This window comes from Motacilla alba, chromosome 10 (genome assembly GCF_015832195.1).
Source record: "Motacilla alba alba isolate MOTALB_02 chromosome 10, Motacilla_alba_V1.0_pri, whole genome shotgun sequence".
Taxonomy (NCBI): Eukaryota; Metazoa; Chordata; class Aves; order Passeriformes; family Motacillidae; genus Motacilla; species Motacilla alba.
The window spans coordinates 19,067,405-19,085,977 of record NC_052025.1 but is presented as its reverse complement, the minus strand read 5'-3'; the positions used below and the strand labels follow the sequence as shown (position 1 = coordinate 19,085,977).

General features: G+C 51.8%; 1 protein-coding gene across 1 annotated transcript in view; it reads right to left on the bottom strand.

The window, feature by feature from the left end:
- Window positions 1-4,423: 4,423 nt before the first annotated feature.
- Window positions 4,424-18,573, bottom strand: part of SMAD6 (SMAD family member 6) — a 38,388-nt gene continuing 24,238 nt past the window's right edge. Inside the window, exon 4 of the mRNA XM_038146865.1 lies at window positions 4,424-5,383. Within this exon, the coding sequence (XP_038002793.1) occupies window positions 4,842-5,383 (542 nt within the window). The 3' untranslated portion in view covers window positions 4,424-4,841. The remainder of the gene's footprint in view (window positions 5,384-18,573) is intronic.

Sequence of the window (18,573 nt, the reverse complement as noted above, 5' to 3'; positions counted from 1 at the left end):
CTGGATGCAGTTTTGGGCTGCTGGACCAGCCCCAGGTATCACCCAGCAGCCAGAGATGCCATGGGCCCCCTTGCAGAGCCCCCAGCACATCCCAGGTGAGGGGAGATGGAGGTGAATCCTTATTTTTGCTTTCTAGGAAGGTCGTGGTCCCTGCTGGATGCTCACAAGAGCAGATCCTATTCTCCCACCAGGCAGCTCCTGCTCCCAGAGCTCAGGACAGCAGGGACACACTGAGGAGGAGGTACAGGACCTCCCCTCCCCAGCACAGCTCTGCAGCACCCAGCTCCCATTTCCTCCAGAGCTGAGCCTGAACCAGCCAGGGAGCAGCAGATTCCCCACCAGCCTCTCCCCAAGCCCCCGGCCATGCCCTGCACCAGCAGGAGCTCCCCACAGCCCTGTGCCCTCACCAGCTCCCTCCACAAGGCATTGGAATGGATGAGAAAGACATTTGATTATTTCGTCCTGGTGTTTGTCAGGGAAAACCCCACAACCTCCCTCTGGCTCCTGAGGCTCATCCCACACCCCTGAGAGGCACCAGCAGCTCCATCCTCTGAGCCAGCATCACCCTGGGCACTGTTAAAGCTCTTCCTCCACCTCAATCCCACCCCAGAGCAGGCAGAACCCCAGCCTGGAGCACCCAGGGTTTTGGGAAGCACAGGTTGGTGTGAGAGCAGCTCTGCTAAAAGCATTAACCCACATCCCAAAGAGCTGGAGAGCTTCCACCACGCACAGCCCATGAAGCCAAGCAGCATCACACCCCAAACCAAACCTCAGCTCCTTTCTCTGCAACAACAGGGATTTTTGTTCTCTCCCTTGGTAGCCCACACAGAGCCCTGAACTTGAATTCCAGCACTGAATTATGCATTGAACAAGCCCCTCCACTTCCCCCGTGGAGATAAAGCCCTGAGAAGGAGGATTATGGCCCAAAGACTGGCAGCCCCCACAAACCTGTGGCCAGACCTGTGCCACAAAGGGCTCTCAGCCTCTCTTTAAGAAGAGCTGAGAGTGGATGAATTTAACAATATTTTTTTTTCCCATTCTGGCTGCTGGAAAGCATTTCTCAGTCATAGCAGCAATGATGAATATCTGCTCACAGGAGCAGCAGCCTCTGGGACCCACCAGCAGCAACTTGCTGCTCCTCCCCAGCCCAGTACACAGTTTTAAACCCCATTATTGCTAAATTAAGAGGATCTTATCAAATAAACACAGTACACACACCAAAGCCTGCAAGGACTCAGGTCCAATATGAGAATTACTAACTCAGGACTTCCACTGGAGAGGACTTAGGGTACACCCATACCACCAGAACCCAGCTGATGCCTCCATCAAAGCCTTGGCACTCACAGCAAAACTCCAGTGAGTTTCACTGCTCAACCAGCAGCTCAGAACATGTCCCTGTCCCACCAGCCCCTCAGGTGACCCATGAAGAGCCAGGTGAGCCACACCGCCCAGCCCAGGCTCTGCTGCAGCATCCAGAGCCGCCTGCTCCCTGCCGGGGCCGTGTCCTGGGGCAGCTCCACCTGACGAGTCACTGCCTCGGAGGGGTGACAGTCACCAGCTGGAGCCCAGCTGAGGCACCAAACCCACCCAACAGCCCTGTCCTGCAATAAAACCAGCCCCTCTCACCCATAAAGCAGAGTCAGGGCCCAGCTGGGCCCCTCAGCACCAGGACAAAGCCGTGTTTGCTCAGGGAGCCCGCCCCGGGCCTGAGGGCTGCTGCAATGCTCAGTGTGACCCTGGGTGTTCCCACATTGCTACAGGGGAAAAAAACCCCTCATTTCCCCGCTGCACTGCCCAAAACAAGCCCCTGGTGATTTGTAACCACAGGGGTGATCCAAGAGCCTCGTCAGGACAAAACTGAGCCAGCTCCAGCGGAGCCACAGAGACCCCACAGCTCAGTCCCAGCACAGGCCAGCACCCTCCTGTGAGGGGGCGCTTCAATTTCTACCCTAAAAATGCCCTAACACCACACAGACCCAACAACGGGGAACATTCCACTTACCTTGGGTGCCGGGAGAGCACAATTCCTGCAGGAAGGAGCCAAATCCCACGCGGAGGAGCCCAGGAGCCCGCTCAGGGAGGAGCAGGGCGGCGGCCATCCTGCTTTTATAAGGGCCGGGCAACAAGCTGCAGCTGTGGGTGCTGCACAGCAGGATCCCATCAGCTCATTAATCAAACCCAACCGCGCTCAGCTGCTCCTGCAAACCTGGCAGGGAATCCACTGCCCTTTCCCCAGGGGAGTGCCCTCCGCACACAGCCACCCCAGGGGCTGCTCCGGGGGCCAATTCCCAGCCCCAGCTCCAACCCCACTGCAGGGAAAGCTCCAGCTGAGCTCCGAGAGGGTCCAGTGTGGAGCTCCATGGCTTTGAAGTCCTAAAGCTCCTGCAAAGAGTTCTAAGTTTCAATGATTATAAGGTATTAAAGGGGCAAAATGAGACAGAAAAGGATACTTGATGTCTTATTTTGTTGCCTCACCATAAAATCCTTCTTTATTCCCTTTAAAGCCCTGTTGTCAACTGAAATAAAACTCCAGATTTATTCCTGGGGAAACACATGAGTAATGAAAAAAAAAAGAGAATTAAGCACCATCCGTGGATTGCACAAGGGAAAGCCCAGAGTTAACCCTCAAATCCATCCTTGGTGCTGTTTTATTCAAAATTATGGATGAATTGGGTAGAATGTGGAAAATGGTGGCACTGCTGCATGAGGAGGAGAACAGGGAACAAAGGTGTGAATGTGGTGGTGGGAAATGCTGGGAAGAAGAAAAGGAAACAGGGAAAGCAATTTTTGCTGGTGCTCCCCAGGTAAAATGAGGACAGTATTGAGAAAAATCTCTTTTAAAAGCCCCCAAAACATAAAAATGGCCTCTTGATAGACTGTGTGAAAGAGATACAGCAAAGGAGGTGGGTGGTTTGGCAGGACCCAGCAAACCTAAGCCAAAGGGATAAAAAAACCCCTGCAAAGCTCTTGAAAGCTGCTTTAAATGAGAGTGACATGTTTTGACACCGTTCCCTAAGAATGGCTGTAACACAAACAAAAATTAATGATGTCAAGTATTAACACTGATGCTGCAGGAATTCAACCAATGTGGTCCCAATTAAACATCAAATATGGTTACAATTTGAAAAATGACTGCGGGAATGTCATTGCAACATTCCCTGCTCAGATCTCTCCAGCATCCACCCAGGTTCCTGTGTTCCCCTGTGGGATGCAGCCCCTCCATTCCTGGGAGTGTCCGGGGCCAGGCTGCACGGGGCTTGGAGCACTCTGGGATAGTGGAAGCTGTGCAACAAGGTGACATTCCAGGTCTCCTCCAACCCAAACCACTCCAGGATTCACAATTCTGTGATTCCCCGTCCTCGCTCGTGGCTGTGGCAGGAACATCAGGGCCAGGTGCCAAAATGCAGGACCCTGATGTGCGCCAGGAGGGCTTTTGAGTGGTAAATTTAGGCCCTATTTAACTCTTTGAGGTCTCGTTGCATCTTTTTCTCTGCAAATACGAAGGTGACAAAAACATCCTCTGCAACCTTGAAAGCTTCCCAGTCACTGGGCTCCAGAGGCTGGGATTTTATGGAAATCAAAGGCACAGGGAATCGCAGCAGAACTCCAGGACTTGGCAGAGCTGCTCCCTGGCAATAAATAACTTCCCTGACCAAGCAAAGCCTGTGTCCAACCTGCCCCTGCCAGGCCCAGCACAAGTCAGAGCAAAGGAGCTGATTTTATCCAGGATTTCCAGGCAGAGTAAATCAGCCCAGACAGGCACATCTGACCAGGACATTTTTTTGGCTGCAGCTGCTCCTCAGAGTAAATATATTCTTCCCAAACACTCCTGGATCATTTATTGCCTGGATGACAGACTGGGAGATCTACAGGACAAAGCTGCTCATGGCTCCTCCGAGGCACTGGAGACGTTCCCAAAATCCAGGCCATGCTCCAGTGGAGGATCCACCCAACCACGAGTTGTCCAAAACCTCCATTTGTTTCTCAACCATCAAACACGTCTGGGACGTGCAGGGCTCACAGACAACCCCTGGGTAAGGCCCAGAATCCAAACTGGTCCTGCTGGGCAGCTTTGTGGCCGTGCAATATTCTGCTTTTCTCCAAGACCTGCTGATTAGCACTGATGATGATTAATCTGCACAAGGGGGATGTGCACCCTCATCCTCACCGAGTTCTGTGTTATCAGAGAGGTCAGACAGCCCTGGGTGAGAAGAGCTACAGATCTTCCTCTCACCTCCTCCCAAGTGCTCCCTGGCTCTCCAACTGGCCTCACTCACCCTCCTCTTGGAGCCAGCTGCAGCCTTCCAACTCATTTATTGCTTTTCCAAGGTCCTGGCTGAGATGGGAGACAGCAGCTGCCCCCTGGAACCCCCCTGACTGCTGCCAACTTCAGTTGGGGGGGGAAGAAAAAAGACAAATCCCCCCCCATAATGCGAATACTTTATTATCAATGAGTGACTGGTATTAGCTTTTTGTCTGGGTATTAATAATATTTCAAAAAACCATACATCAAAATTAGGGCTTTCTCCTATTTTTGCTGTATAATTTTTGTTGTTTTTTTTCTTTTTTTTTAAAAATCTGTATTGAAAGAATTATATAAGCCAAAGTGCATTTTCTGTTTTTTGTCCATATACACATTGCACCATACATAAATAATTACATTGTAAAAATGACTCCATAATTACAAGTATAATATATATTTTCATATAATATATAAAACTTTATATTAAATCTAGGTAGATGATATTTGGGATAGTCTGTGTCTTTTTTTTTTCTTTTTTTTTTTTTCTTTTTGTGTGTGTGTGTTTTGTTGTTGTTGATGTTTTCCTTTCCTCGGAGGGTTACCGGTTGTTGCTGAGTAAGATCTCCAGCCAACACGGACACGACGTGATGAACTGTCTGGAATAGCAGGGCCCCCAGCCCTTGGCGAAGCTGATCCGGACGCTGTTGGGGTCGTAGGGCCCGTCTGCATAATCCAGCTCGGCCGTGTGCTGCAGCAGGCAGGACTTCTCGTAGTCAAACACCTTGATGGAGTAGCCCGGCATCACCTTGCGCACGATCAGAGTCCTGCAGTTGGGGATGTCCAGTGTCGGCGAGTTGACGAAGATGGGATGCTCGCTGCGGTTGTAGGCCCACACCCCGTCCGGTTCCTTGCTCAGTAAAATCCCGTAGCCGATTTTACTTCGAGTCCTTCTCACAGTCTCGCTCCTGTTGTCCAGGTTTAGCTGTCCGAGGCAGAAGCCGTTTCCTTGAGGTAGGTCGTAGAAGATACTGACAGACTGTTCGTACACTGTGTAGAGGCGGCCCACGCGCGTCCGGTGCTCCCAGTAGGCCACGTTGCACCAATGGCTCCTCTTCACGGCATCGGGCGACGTGCTGGCGTCTGTGGGGACACAGAGGGAGTCAGGAATGCTGGGATCACCTGGGAAACCGCAGAGGTGGAGGCTGGCAAACAGCTCCTCCCACCCGTCAGCTTTGCTCAGTGAGAACTTGAAGTTGTGCTCAACCCAGCCCTTGTGTTCAACACAAATTTCAGGTTCAACCAAAAGACAGCGCTCAACCCAAAATTTGTGTTCAAGACAAATTTTATGGTCTTCCCAAAATTGGTGTTCAACCCAAAGATGGTGCTCAACCCAAAACTTGTGTTCAACCCCGCATTTGCGTTCAACCCAAACTTGTATTTAATCCAAAATTTGTGTTCACCTCCAAAGTTCTGCTTAACCCAAAATGTGCTCAACCCAAATCCTGTCTTCAATTACATCAAATGCCACCAAGACTGGCGGCTCAAGCCCAGGCTGGAGACCCCACAGGACGCCCACCATCTCCCATGAGCTCAGCACGTCTCGCTCTCCAATTTAATGTCCAACCCTGCATCCACAGCTGTGTCCTCAGGATATTTGCATTCCTCCCACTGGATCTGGTACCAACACTGTCCCAGGATTGAGCCTGGTGGCTCCCCAGCACCCCTGTGCTCCTGCAACCCCACCTTCCAAGCCCAACTTGTGCCGAGATGAGCCCCGGGGATGTCCAGGCTGTGCCTGGATGAGTGACCCGCCGGGTGTCTCCTCAGTGTAATACTCTCTGACAGCGACGCTGATGTTCCCACGGGGAACATGAAATCTGAGGAAGTGTTTCATGCCAAGGGGGAGTAGCTGCTATGAACTACACATGTCCTTCTAAAAACCCACTGGAACTCTCTCCAGACAATGAGAGACGTCTCTTCTTTCTAGGAATTACACCCAGGGAAGACGGGAGGGACGCAGGCTGCCAGAAATCTGTTTAATCCATGATGCCTCCAGAATTTATGATGTCTCCAGAAGGAAGACAGGAAAAGAAGGAGCCCCAAAGAGGGCGAATTAACCACTTGCTGAACATCGTTCCTGCTCCTACCGCACCGGTTAACGGAAAACCGCCGTGGAATTTCCAGCAAGGAGCTCTGCTCCGGGCCAGCCGCGCTCCGTGGCCGGCATTAAGCTCCCTGACAATCCCTCACGTGCCCGCGGCCTGCTGACCCCGGTGCCTCCGTGCCATCATGTCCCATTAACTCGCCCGCGGGGTGATGCCATTATTTTGCTCCAGAGCCCCCACTGACACACCGGATTTCAGGCACAGCCCTCCAGCTCCGCTTCTTTTCAGGCTCAAATTACCCCGGAGGAGAGCGGGCTCCCCTCCCCATTAACCAGCTTTGAATTAAGCGGCTTTGTTGGAGTTTAACTGGAGTTGTAACTATACAAATTTAAGGGGAGGGCCGTGGGGGAGGGGGTGACGGGGCAGGCGGGGAGGCAGCAGGATGCCCTTTGCTGTGGGCAATGCTCGTCAGCCTGGAGCAGCCCCTTCACCCACCACAGGGCACATTTTGGGGGAACCATGTCAGTCTCTTCCCCTTCACCCACCACAGGTCTCATTTTGGGGGAACCATGTCAGTCTCTTCCCCTTCACCCACCACAGGTCACATTTTTGGGGACATCATCTCAGTCCATCTCTCTGCCATCAACTGGGACACCTTCCACTAAACCAGGGTGCTAAGAGACCCATCCATCTTCCACAGCATCCAGCTTTCTCAGTCATTTTTCCCCTGGGACATCCTACAGATGCTCCCAATGCCTTCCCAAAGCTCTCCCCAAACACTGAACTTTGCTGTTGTCCCACTCAAGTGATCTGGGGGCTACAGACCAGCTCAGGGCCTTTCATGTGCCGGGGCTGGAGGCTGGTAGCAATTACTGAGCTCTGCATCTGTTTAACCTCCCAACCTCCTCAAAGCCCTCCATGCCCATTAGCTATGTTGGTTTTGTTATTACATTTTTGAGAAACTACTGCTCAGCCCCTGCGTTTCCTTTACAGATTAAGGATGGGACAACTTCAAACCTCCAGTGTCCCCAGCAGCTCCATTAATCAGGGGAACAGTCAGCAATAAACATTTAAATAGGAGTTTCTCATGGTTTAGTGCAAATTAATATACCAGGGGGGGAAAGTAAAGCTGGAGGAAAACAGTGCCTACCCTACAAAAATATTTTGCTGGAGGTGCCAACAGCCCTGGTGCCATCTCTGCTTTCCAGGAACTGGGAAATATCTAAGAAAAATCATCCATGAAAACATAGACGATTTTCACATGCATTTGAAATAGCTTCATTAAAAGCATTTCCATGCAACTTATGGCAGGAACTTCCCTCCATCCATCCATTAATGCACCCCTTGCCAATGAGCTCCTCATCTCTGTCATCCCACAGCCCCTGCCTGGCAGTGCCAGCTCTGCCAGCTCACAGCACTCCTGGAGAAGTCCTGTGCTCCTTCAAACAGGCGACGACGTGAGTTTCAGGTAACTGCACCTCAAGCAGTGAGAAGTTTCCTTTCAACCCACTTCTTCTGGCCAAGGGAGAGGAAAGTCTTTAAAATCCAAAAAAAGCAACCCACAGGGAATAACCCCCTGGAAGGGGACAGCTCAAGGCTCATCTGAGCAGCCCCTGCCTGCAGGGAGCTGTCGCAGGGTCCCTCTCCCAGCGCTCCCCGTGCTGCGGTGGGTTCCTCTCCCTCCTTTTATCTCCCAGTGCACTCAACCAATTCCTGCAAAGATGAACTCATCCCGCAGCCCTGACATAAAACAAGCACTTCAGCAAGCCCCCAAATCAGGGGGGCCTGTGCTGTGTCTCATCCCCTGCCAAGTATTAGTTTCGCCTCCAGCTATTAGCCACTACCACTCTGCAGAGAGCAGGGGCGGCCGGCACACCACCACCTCCTCCTCTGCCTTTTAAATAAATATTCCACTTTTCCCTCCTCTTTTTTTCCACGCTGCCCTTTATGCACAGACAAGAAAATCCACTTTTTGTTCTGTTTTTTTCCCCCCTCCCACTTCTGCTGGAACAGAGGCAGGCTTGTTAGCGTTCTTTTTGAAGAAAGGAAAATATTTGAGTCCCGCAGTGGTACAGGAGGGGTTTTTAACAACTATCATTGTAGGCAACTACAACTTGTAGCAGCTTTAGAGGGGCTGGCGTCAGGGCTATCTCCTCCATCAAAGCCACCTTCATCCATCAGATGGAGGGGCTGAAACTCTGCCTTGTGTTTACTCCTTCCTCCACTGCTGCCTCCTCCGTGGCAGCAATGCACATCCCGAAGTGAATTCAAACAATTAGAGATAAAGGAACAAGATAGGAGAATCCAACCCAGAATTTAAAGGGAAAAGGCTCATGCGTGGCTCAGGCAAAAGGAATCTGGCTCTGGGAATAAATGCAGAGAGCAAACACTGTAAATCCTGCCGGCGTTAGCAGCACTGCTGCTGTCACTCCCTGTAGAGTGTGGAGGTAAAGAAAATAACTTGAGGTTTGAGACTATTTGTGATTTGACAGTGTTTTATGCCAGTAAAGTTCAAAGGAGTGCTTTAAAAGAGAAAAGAAAGATGCTTTTTTCCAAAACAAAACGCTGCACAGTCCCACAGCTTGATGTTGCACTTGAAAGCAGGATGGAAAACATGGGCAGATCACGAAGCACATGAAACAAACGGCTCTGATTCACTCTTTGGCTTTTCCAAAGCCACCAAACCTCCTCCCAGCAGGTCAAATGGCCCCCTCAATACATGGCTGCAAGGAAGAGCTTCTCAAAACACACTTTAGAGGTGCCCATAGGGAAGACCATGCACATGAAAAATAAATCACAGCACTCTCCAGATGTGATGGGGACTTTAATGCACATCTGGGCAGCCTGGAAATGAAGCAGGATATTCAAAAGTCCTCCCACTACAGAGCCCACTCCCCACTTCCATGTCCCTCCCTCCTGTACTCCTGTGTCACAGGGCAGCCTCACACTCCACTGGCTATGGAGCTCAGTGACACCCTTCCTCAACACCTTTCCATTCAGTTTTACTCCACTTTTGGACTATTAGACCCATGCTCAGTCATTTCCCCCCGCTCTGCCACAGCACAGATCTGTATTTACACTGCCCAACACACAGGAGCAGGGAAGCAGGAAGGTTACAGCTACACACAGGTTACTGTGAACTAGGTCCAGATAAAAATCCCAGCACAAAGAACACACACATTTCCCCAAAATCTATTAACAGTTCACTGGGGAGCCATCAGTTAAAATAATCCCCCATTAATACCCCTGGAAACAAGCACCAGGGTAAGGAAGGGGTTAAAACTTTGCACAGCAGAAATGGAATTTTTATGGCCCTGCAAAAAAAAAAAAAGAAAAAAAAGAAAAAAAGAAAAAAAGAAAAAAAAAAAGAAATTGATTGTCAATCTGCCCCAGCAAAGCTCACAACCACTTTCTTTAAGCCAATATTACTTTAAATACCTCTGCCTTATAAGTTTCAGCTGGAATGCATCACTGTGCCCCCCAGAGCCCCCCTGCCACCAGCACCAACCCTGGCACGGCCCCTTGGGCTGGGGAGAGGCTGGAGCTGTCCCCAGCACGGGGGGCCCCTCAGGGGACACAAACCAGCCCCTTCTGGCTGCCCATCCTCTCAGGGGGAGCCGTGGGTGGCACCCTGAGGGCACCTCGGAGGGGTTGCTGACCCTGTCTCAGTCCCACCACGGGAGCGCCCCAACGTTGGCCCCACTGTGTGCATTTAGGGCAGCATCCTAATCCCAGCAGGGAACAGACACAGGAGGCTGGGCAGGAGCTCCTCCATGTGAAAATCCTGCTGAGGACAGGACAGGTCAGTCCCCTTCCCTAACTGCTCCTTGGTTCCTCCAGGGAAGCTGCTGTTAGAGCAGGAACACGGGCTCCTGAGGGAAAAGGCAGGTGGGTCATTTCTGCCCATTATTGCAGCATTTAGAGAATCCCCCTGCAAAAACCCTGAAGAAGAACTGGGTGTAAAACCAGTTTGTTTTGTTTTTTTTTTTTTACATTTTCCAGAAATACATTCACAAAGCTCAGACAAATTCCCACTTTGGGTAATTTTGGCCCATTATTGCAGCATTTCACACATTTCTGAGGGGGCTGCGGGCGATGTGGAAGCCTCAGCGTCCAACCCCACTCCTACATGGTGCAAACAGATATTGGTGCTATAAACTCTTCAAGCAGCAGGATGGGCAGCCCTGGTTCTCCTCCTGGGCATTTTCCTTAAAGCCCAGCATTAACAGAGGATCCTTTACTGTCCATTTTCACCAAGAGAGGTTTCTCCCTGGTTCACAGAGGCCCTGAGAAGGAGTCAGCAGCTGCCCAGCCGATGGCCAAGGCCAGCCCCAGGGACAGCCAGCTGCACCTTCCCGTGCTGCACAGCACCAAACTCCCTCCCAGGTTTCTGGTTTATTCCACTGAATGTAAGGATTCAGCCCAGCTCCCATCTCAACTACACAACAAGAATGTGATTTTATGTTGTCATTAATCTGGTGTCACCGCTGTCACTGCGGGGTCCCAACCCCTCCACCCTCACAAGGCACGTTCCTCATGCTGGATGTGGCTCTTGGGCAGCCATGGACACCAGTTCAGCTCATTTATCCCACAAAAACCATGGAAAGACAGCTGAGAAGAGCCCTCCCCACCACCATATCCATCCTCATCCTCCTCTTCCAGCCCTTCCCTTGGAGCAGAGCTCTGCTGCTCCCCAGCCTCCTCCTCCAGCAGATTTAATTTGTTAACCCAGGAGATGATTAACTCCGAGGAACACTTGCGCTGGGTTAATTAATTAAATTAGTTCAAAAAAAAGGGCCTGACGAGCACCAGAGCCGGTGCAAGAGGTGTGTGGAGAGGCCTGGGGGGAAAGGGGGACATTTCCATGGCAGCCCAAGAAACAAAAGCAACACAGGACAAGGAGCCAATGCCAAGAATGAGGATGAAAACAATTTTCTCTGCATAAAAGAAACCACTCTGCAAAATCATCAGCTCATTCTAATTTTTTTTTTTTTATATCCTTCAAAGCAAAACACATGCCATGTTTAGTTCTGCCCGGAAATTTGGAAGTCATCATCAGTTAGCTTATTTTTAAGCTAAACTCAAGGAGTTTGCTTCTAATGGACCTTCCCTGGCCATTAAATCCACAGTCCAGAACATGATTTTAAGGTATTTTAGCACTGTTTTTCTCCCCAGCTCCCCTGTTTTAGAAAGGGCTTTTCAGCCAAGGGTGAAAACTGGAAAAACCCAACTCGGGTATTTTTCCCTGACATTTTTACGTGTTCCTTCTGAATGCCAAAGTTTTCAGAGATTTAGGTGATGTTTTTAAAATGTTTTTGAGTCCAACGGTCTCCACTAACCTCAGTCTGTCTTGCTCAGAGCTTTCAGGCACATCCATGGCTTTTCCAGCTCCTGGGCCGTGCAGGTACCTGCGTTACACCTGGCACGTCCGAGGGAACACAACAATGTAAATACAGCTTCAAAAGGAGCCCCGAACGTCACCGCCCACGTTGGCTGCCACTTCTGAGAGCATCAGACCTGTCATCAACCACAGCCTGCCCGGGACTTCTTCCCTCTTGGAAACCAGCCCTGGATAAACCCAAACCCAGCAAAATCCTGGGGTCGTGCTTGGCATCTCCATGAGCATCCACCCCTGTGCCCCAACCAGCTGGAAAATGAGGAGAAACACGAGCTGGTGAAAAGCACAGGGGAAAGGCTGGGCGAGGGAAGGTTCCCACTGTTGCACCAGCTCCACTCACAGGGGAGAAGGCTCTTTCCCAAAAGTGTCCTCGGCAGCAGGGTGAGGGAAGCTAGGACAAAAATGGGGGGGGAAACCCCCCTTCGTCCCACTTTTACATTGAGAACTCGCACATTTTCAGGTCCTCCACCCAAGCATGTGTGCAGTCCCTTTTTTGTTCCCCAGAGCCTGAAAAACGCTGAGAATCTGGGAGAAATCACCCCATAAATCACGGGATGGCAGAACTCCCTTCCAGCCACAGCTGTGATGTCCAAGGCTCCTCTCCCCGCGCCCGCTGCTCATCCACGCGGGGGCTGCAATCCCAGCCGCATCCCAGCGGGATGGGCACGGATTGGGATGGCCACATGGGATCTCCTGGGCTCTCGCCCGCCTGTGGAAGCCGTTCTGGCTTGGCAGAGCCGCTGTGGGTGCTGTCAGCATCCCCTGGGGCAGCGGGATAATCCGCCCGGCGGCCGGCGCATCCCGCGGCGGGGCCGAGGCGCTGGGAAATGGGATAAATATAAATAAACATAGTTTTCGCTCCCAGAGAAGTTTCGGCTGAGCGCTTCAAAGCCTTTTAAGAGCAGAAACTAATTAGTAGGTCCCTCAGAAGAGAAACAGGAATAACACCCCTTCCCGCCTCCATCGCGCCGCTCGCGAAGAGCACGTTGGGCGCTGGAGCCGAGCCTGGGAATCTCCTCAGCGGAGGGGGACGGGCCAGAGGCCGTGGCTGCACCAAACCAAACCCTGCTGGCTCACACCAGCGCTAATCCTCAATTGTTAACAATGGAAAAGACCTCCAAGGAAGGGGTTTCTGCCACCGTGGAGGGGGCACTGAGTGCTGGAGCTGTTTTTGAAGCCTCAAAGAGGCTCAGAGGCCTCAGAGTTGGTGAGGATGTCATGAAGATTCAGAGATGCTGATTGAGCCTTCTCATTTCCCACACTTCCCAAGAACATCAGGGCGTCCCCAGCAGCAGCAGGACCACTGACCCAGCACTGGCTGCTTTTTATATCCAGTTGTTGGATAATCCATGGGCACTGAGCTCCTCCAAAGCAGGAAGGCTGTCCTGCAAAGGCCAGGCAGCTCATCACCACCTCCTTGCACAGCCCAACCACAAATTACAGCTCAGCTCCCTCCAGGAACAACCCAAATTTGCCATTTCCAGAGGGGAATGCTCAGCTTCTCCTTCACAAGGCCTCCTTCAGATGTCCCATCTGATCACAGAAAATCCACTTCCCAAAACACCAGGAAAATGGGAATTTTGGGCTTCAGAGCTCAGACAGGACACAGGACCCTGAGCAGGCTGTGGCTGCAGCAGATTTTTACTTTCCTAAACAGAAATGAGTGGAACTGCCTCCCTGGGAGGAAAAGCAAAGCAATACCAAACAAAACATCACCACCAGACATATTTTGAGAGCCTGCACTGCTCCAGCCCCAGCCATTCCCTTTGGAGCAAGAGCCTCTCCCTGCTTTCACATCTCCATGGGATTTATTGCTGAGAATGAGCTGATGGCTTCCAGAGGTGACGTGAGGAGCAGCAAATGGGCTGAAAAAACCCAAGGCCACCCTGATAACTCGGCAGCCACAGCAACACCTTCGAGGGCAGACCGAGCGTCGGCTCCACGAGAGTATCAAGGACTGAGAAAGTTTTAGAAAACCATCCCTGACCTGGAAGAAACCTGTGACAGAGGAGATTCCCTGAGGGGGCCACAAGCAGCAGCCCAACAAATCCTTTTCTCCATACAACCTGGGAATGAGCTGCTTGGCTCTCCTTGGCCAGCTGGGTGTGAAGTCCAGTGCCGGGCACACACGAGACCTCAGCTTGGGAACTCTGCCTTTCAACCCAACCCTGTGCCAGAGGGTTCATCCCAGACCCCAGAGCAGCTGTGGGTCCTCTATTCCAGCCCAACCCTCTCTCCAAAAGGGCTCCAGCTGAAGCCTCCTCATACCTGATAATTCTTCCCCAGCAACCCCAAAACAAGGCGCTTTTTCCCAGCATGTATCAGTGCCCTCACATATATGGGAAGCAGACAGGGGCTGCCAGAGGAATGGGAATTCAGGCTTTGCTCTCCCTGGCCAGAACCCAAGATCCTGCTCCTGATAAAGCTCTCCCGAGCCTCTCTGTCTGTGCAGGCACCTCCAGACGGGAGCCAGGGCTGCGGGGCTGCCACCGCGTGTCACAACGCCCACGGCTCCTGCAAGTCCTCGCTCGTGGCGGATTTGCTGGAGTTTTACAGGGAATTAAAGGATTTTGGGTGCCAGCCTGGCCTTTGCAAGGAAACAAATCCCTCTGGTGTGCTGGCCAACCTGGTCATGCTGAAAGGCTAAACCTGTACGGGGAGGTCTCGGGCTCCTGCCTGAGGGAGGGATTGAAAGGGCTGGGATGGGATTGGGGTGAGCAGGGATGAGAAGGGCCTGGTGCAGGAATCCCACCAGGAGAGGTGGAAGGGAGCACAGGGATGGCTCCTGCCCTCCTACAACGTGCCCAGGGCTGCGTGGGCACCCACACACGCCAGATTTTCCGATAGCTGCTCCATGTATTGTGTGTAAACATCTGCTGGGGCTGCCCCAGCCCTCGCTCCAAGCAGGCAGCTGGTCCACTCACAACTGCTCGTGGCCAGCATCCACGGGCTCTGACTCCCACTTCAAGCAAAGACTAAACAATGACTTCAGCAACTCGAGATTTAAGCCCCAGGGCTGGTCCCTCACATCCACAGTGGAGCAGGGAGGATGCCGTGCCGGCATCTCCAGGAGGATCTGCAGCACCGTGAGCGCCATGGAAAACAGCCCTTGTGCCATCTGTGTGCCATGGAGGGACCCTTCTCCTGCAAAATCCACAAACCAGCAGCTCAGAGAAGCGCATGCACAGAGCACCCATTTCTGCTAGCCTGGGACAAGACCATCCCTGAAGATCAAACAAATCTTTTCTTAGAACTGTAGAATTGTTACAGCTGTAACTCTAAAATCATTGAGTCCAACTGTCACATTTTTATACTCCCTGGAACAGGAGTATGGGTGCTGTAAAACCTGTTACAGTGCAGATAAACAGCAAGAAAACTGGTGTGCAGGAGGGGTGGGGGGTGAAAATCAACCTATTTGCATGAAACCCACAACACTGAAGAGCATCACTGCAGCCCAGACCTCTGCAAGTCCCCATCTCCCAGGGTCATCTCCCACATTCCTCACGCTGTACTTGCCCACGGAGACTGGAGGTGACTCACACCAATTACCCTCCCTGGCCAAGAAGGACTTGTTTTCATTTCTACAAACCACAGTTTCTTTAAAAAAAAAAATAAAAAAAGGGGGGGGGGGAAATAGGAAAATGCCAAAATACACAGAGAACTCCATGGAATACATCCTGTCCTGCTGCACTAATATGAATCCCAGACAACTCCAGCTTTGCTTGGGATATTCTAGGAGAAAAGGATTAATGAGTTATCACAGAATCCCAGACTGGTTTGGGTTGGAAGGGAGCTTTAAGCTCATCCCATTCCACTCCCTGCCACGGGCAGGGACAACTTTCACCATCCCAGGTTGCTCCAAGCCCAGTTCAACCTGGCCTGGGACACTTCCAGGGACCCAGGGGCAGCACAGCTCCTCTGGGAAATCTGTGCCAGGGCCTGCCCACCCTCCCAGGGAAGGATTTTTCCCCAATATCCCATCTAACCCTGCCCTCTGGCAGTGGGAAGCCATTCCCTGTGTCCTGTCCCTCCATGCTGGGAGTTATAGCAAGCACACAGCCAGTGGAACTGCTTGGATTAAAGAACTCTCCCACCTTTGTAGGACAGCCTCTCATCTTTCTTGGGAGCTGAATTTTCAAGCTGAAAAAAAAAAACCCTTTCAGGATTGGTCTATGCAGGGCTTGTGGCTGCAACTCCTCCACGAGCTGTTTTGGGGCTGAAAGCAAAGGCTGAACTCAGAAACTGCAGAAGCAGCACCAAATAAATGACCTTCCCATGGAGAGGAAAAGGGAAGGAGAGGAAGGGGAGCAGGTCGGGCTCTTTGTACATCAAGGCCAGGGAGATTAAGGGAGCACGTGAAGGCATCCTTAGGGATAATGAGTTCAACACTGCACTCCCTCAGCTCGGCACTGCAGGAGAAAGATCAGATTCCTCCCCTCCCTCCGGGGAAATCCGTTCTGAAAAATAAAGTGAGGAATACTGGGGGAAACACCAGGCATTGCACATTCAAAAGGCAGCTTGTCGCCAGCCTGAACCAGACCCATTTTTTTTTTCCTCATTCCACATATATCACACATATAAAGAATCCACATGGATTTAGAGAATCCCCCTACAAAAACCCTGAAGAATAATTGGGTGTAAAACCAGGGTTGGATACTTTTCCAGAAATACATTCACAAAGCTCAGACAAATTCCCACTTTGGGTAATTTTTGCCCATTATTGCAGCATTTCACACTGTTTTTGATGGAGCTGTGGATGATGGGGAAGCCTCGGCATCCAACCCCACTCTTACATGGTACAAACAGATACTGGTGCTATAAACTCTGTCAAGTCCTGCACTAGAATCTTTAAATTGTTAAAAATAGGAAAGAAACTGCACAGTTCACATATTTTATAAAGCTGGGTTAAATCAACATCTGCAAAAAATATCCCCGTTAAACGAAATAGCAGGATTTCATTAAGTAAATTGCAAGTTGGCAAAAATTCTGAAAGAAAGGGAAAAAGCCACAGCCAGCCCTGTAATTTAAACCTTATTTTAACTGTGACAGCATGGCTGAGAGAGGCTGCATTTGCAAAGGAAAAAATAAAATGAAGTTTAAAAAAAGTACCTGTTCCCCCTGTACCTCACCTCAGCGTCGGCAGTTGTCACTCAAATGAGTTTTTCCACAGGGAGATGAAGAGGGAGCAGGACACGCTGCCACCTCTGCATCCTCTGTGTCAGATCTACCAACCCTGAAAAACTCAGCATTACCCACCACAGGAGCACCTGGATGCTGGTGGGTGAAGGTGTCTGTAAATCCCTCAGAGCCAAGAGGGCTCAGGGACACCCCAGGGAGGCTGCAGCCCCCCTTCCACCACTTCCCCTGGAAGGTGAGCAGCTGAAACCTGGGATGAGATGGCTAGAGAGCTGTGAAACAGCTCAGTCTGGGTAACACTTCATCACTTGGTGTGTTTTAAACACATCCTGCTCCCCTGCACGAGCCTCTGGGGGTGCCACAGAGTGGCAGGAATTGGGCTCCTGGCTGGTGTACCCCAAAGGGCACCGTGCTCACCCTGGGCAGCTCTCCTGGGCTCTCCTCTGGGGTGGCTGTTTTAGGGTGGTCGTGGCCCTGTTTTCCCACCTGGAGGGTGCAGCTCTGGGGCAAAGCTGAGCCCTGGGGCAGGCAGGGAGTTTCCACTGGTTTTCCCAACCTGCTGAGCCTTTCCCTGCCCGGGGTGACTCAGGCAGGCTGGGCTGGGCTGCGTGGGGAAGACGAGCTCTTCCCACAGCCCCGGCCAAGGGCCCTGCAGGAGCCATCTCTGCAGGGGCAGGGACAGGGACAGGACACCCTGAGGGCACCGTTCGGGGCCACCTCCTCCAGGCCAACACCCAGCACTCCAGATTTCAGCTCCACAACTCCAGCAACTCCAATTTCCCACCCAAAAGCTCTGCATGTCCCAGGGGAATCACCTGGAAGCAGCACTCTGGGATCAGTAAAACCCATCTGGCACATTCTGGATCTGTTTGCTTTGAGAAGAATTGCAAAACCTCAAAACAAAACGTGAAAAGAGCAGCTCTGATCTGCAAACTTGGAGCTGAAGAGGAGCCCTCTCACAAAAAGGCCAATTATTTGCTTACAAGGTTTTGGCTTCGCTGTTTTTCCTGGCACTTACGCCACTGGAGTTATTTTGAAGGGCTGTTTGCTCCAGGAGGAGCCGAGCAAACAGCAATCCCATTTCCTTTCGGATCTAAACATCCGTTTGCCGTGCGAGCGGGAGGAAAAAACCCAACCCCGAGTGCCTCAGGAAGCACGGGAGAAGGGGAGGTGGGTGCTGCTGGGGAGGGAGCACAGCACCCACCCAGCCAAGGGGGTCCCCGTTCCCTGCTGGCCTGAAACAACAGGGAAGGGTCACCCAAGGGGCCTGGGATGCTCTCCTTGAAGCAGACCAAGCAAAGCTGCAGTGGCTGGACCCTCCCACCTTCCTCAACACATCCACGGGGGCTGGACTTGATCATCTCCACAGGTCCCTTCCCACCGAAAGCAGTCCAGGATTCCGCCCTTACAGTGGGATGGAGCAGCTCCTGAGAATTCCAGGCAGTTTCACAGCCTGGTGCTGCATGAAGCAAGAAATCAAAGGGGGCTGCACGGGCCCCCTGGAGCTCCCTGGAGAGGCAGCATCGCCGGAGCCTGGCAAGAGGAAATCTGGGAGCAGAAGCAAGGTGGTTGTGCGGGGGAAGTGCAAGGCAAAGAAGGACACAGAGCTGCTGGAGCAACTCCAGAGGAGGCCATGGAGATGCTCCAAGGGCTGGAGCCAAACTGGGAGAGCTGGGAATGTTCCCCTGGAG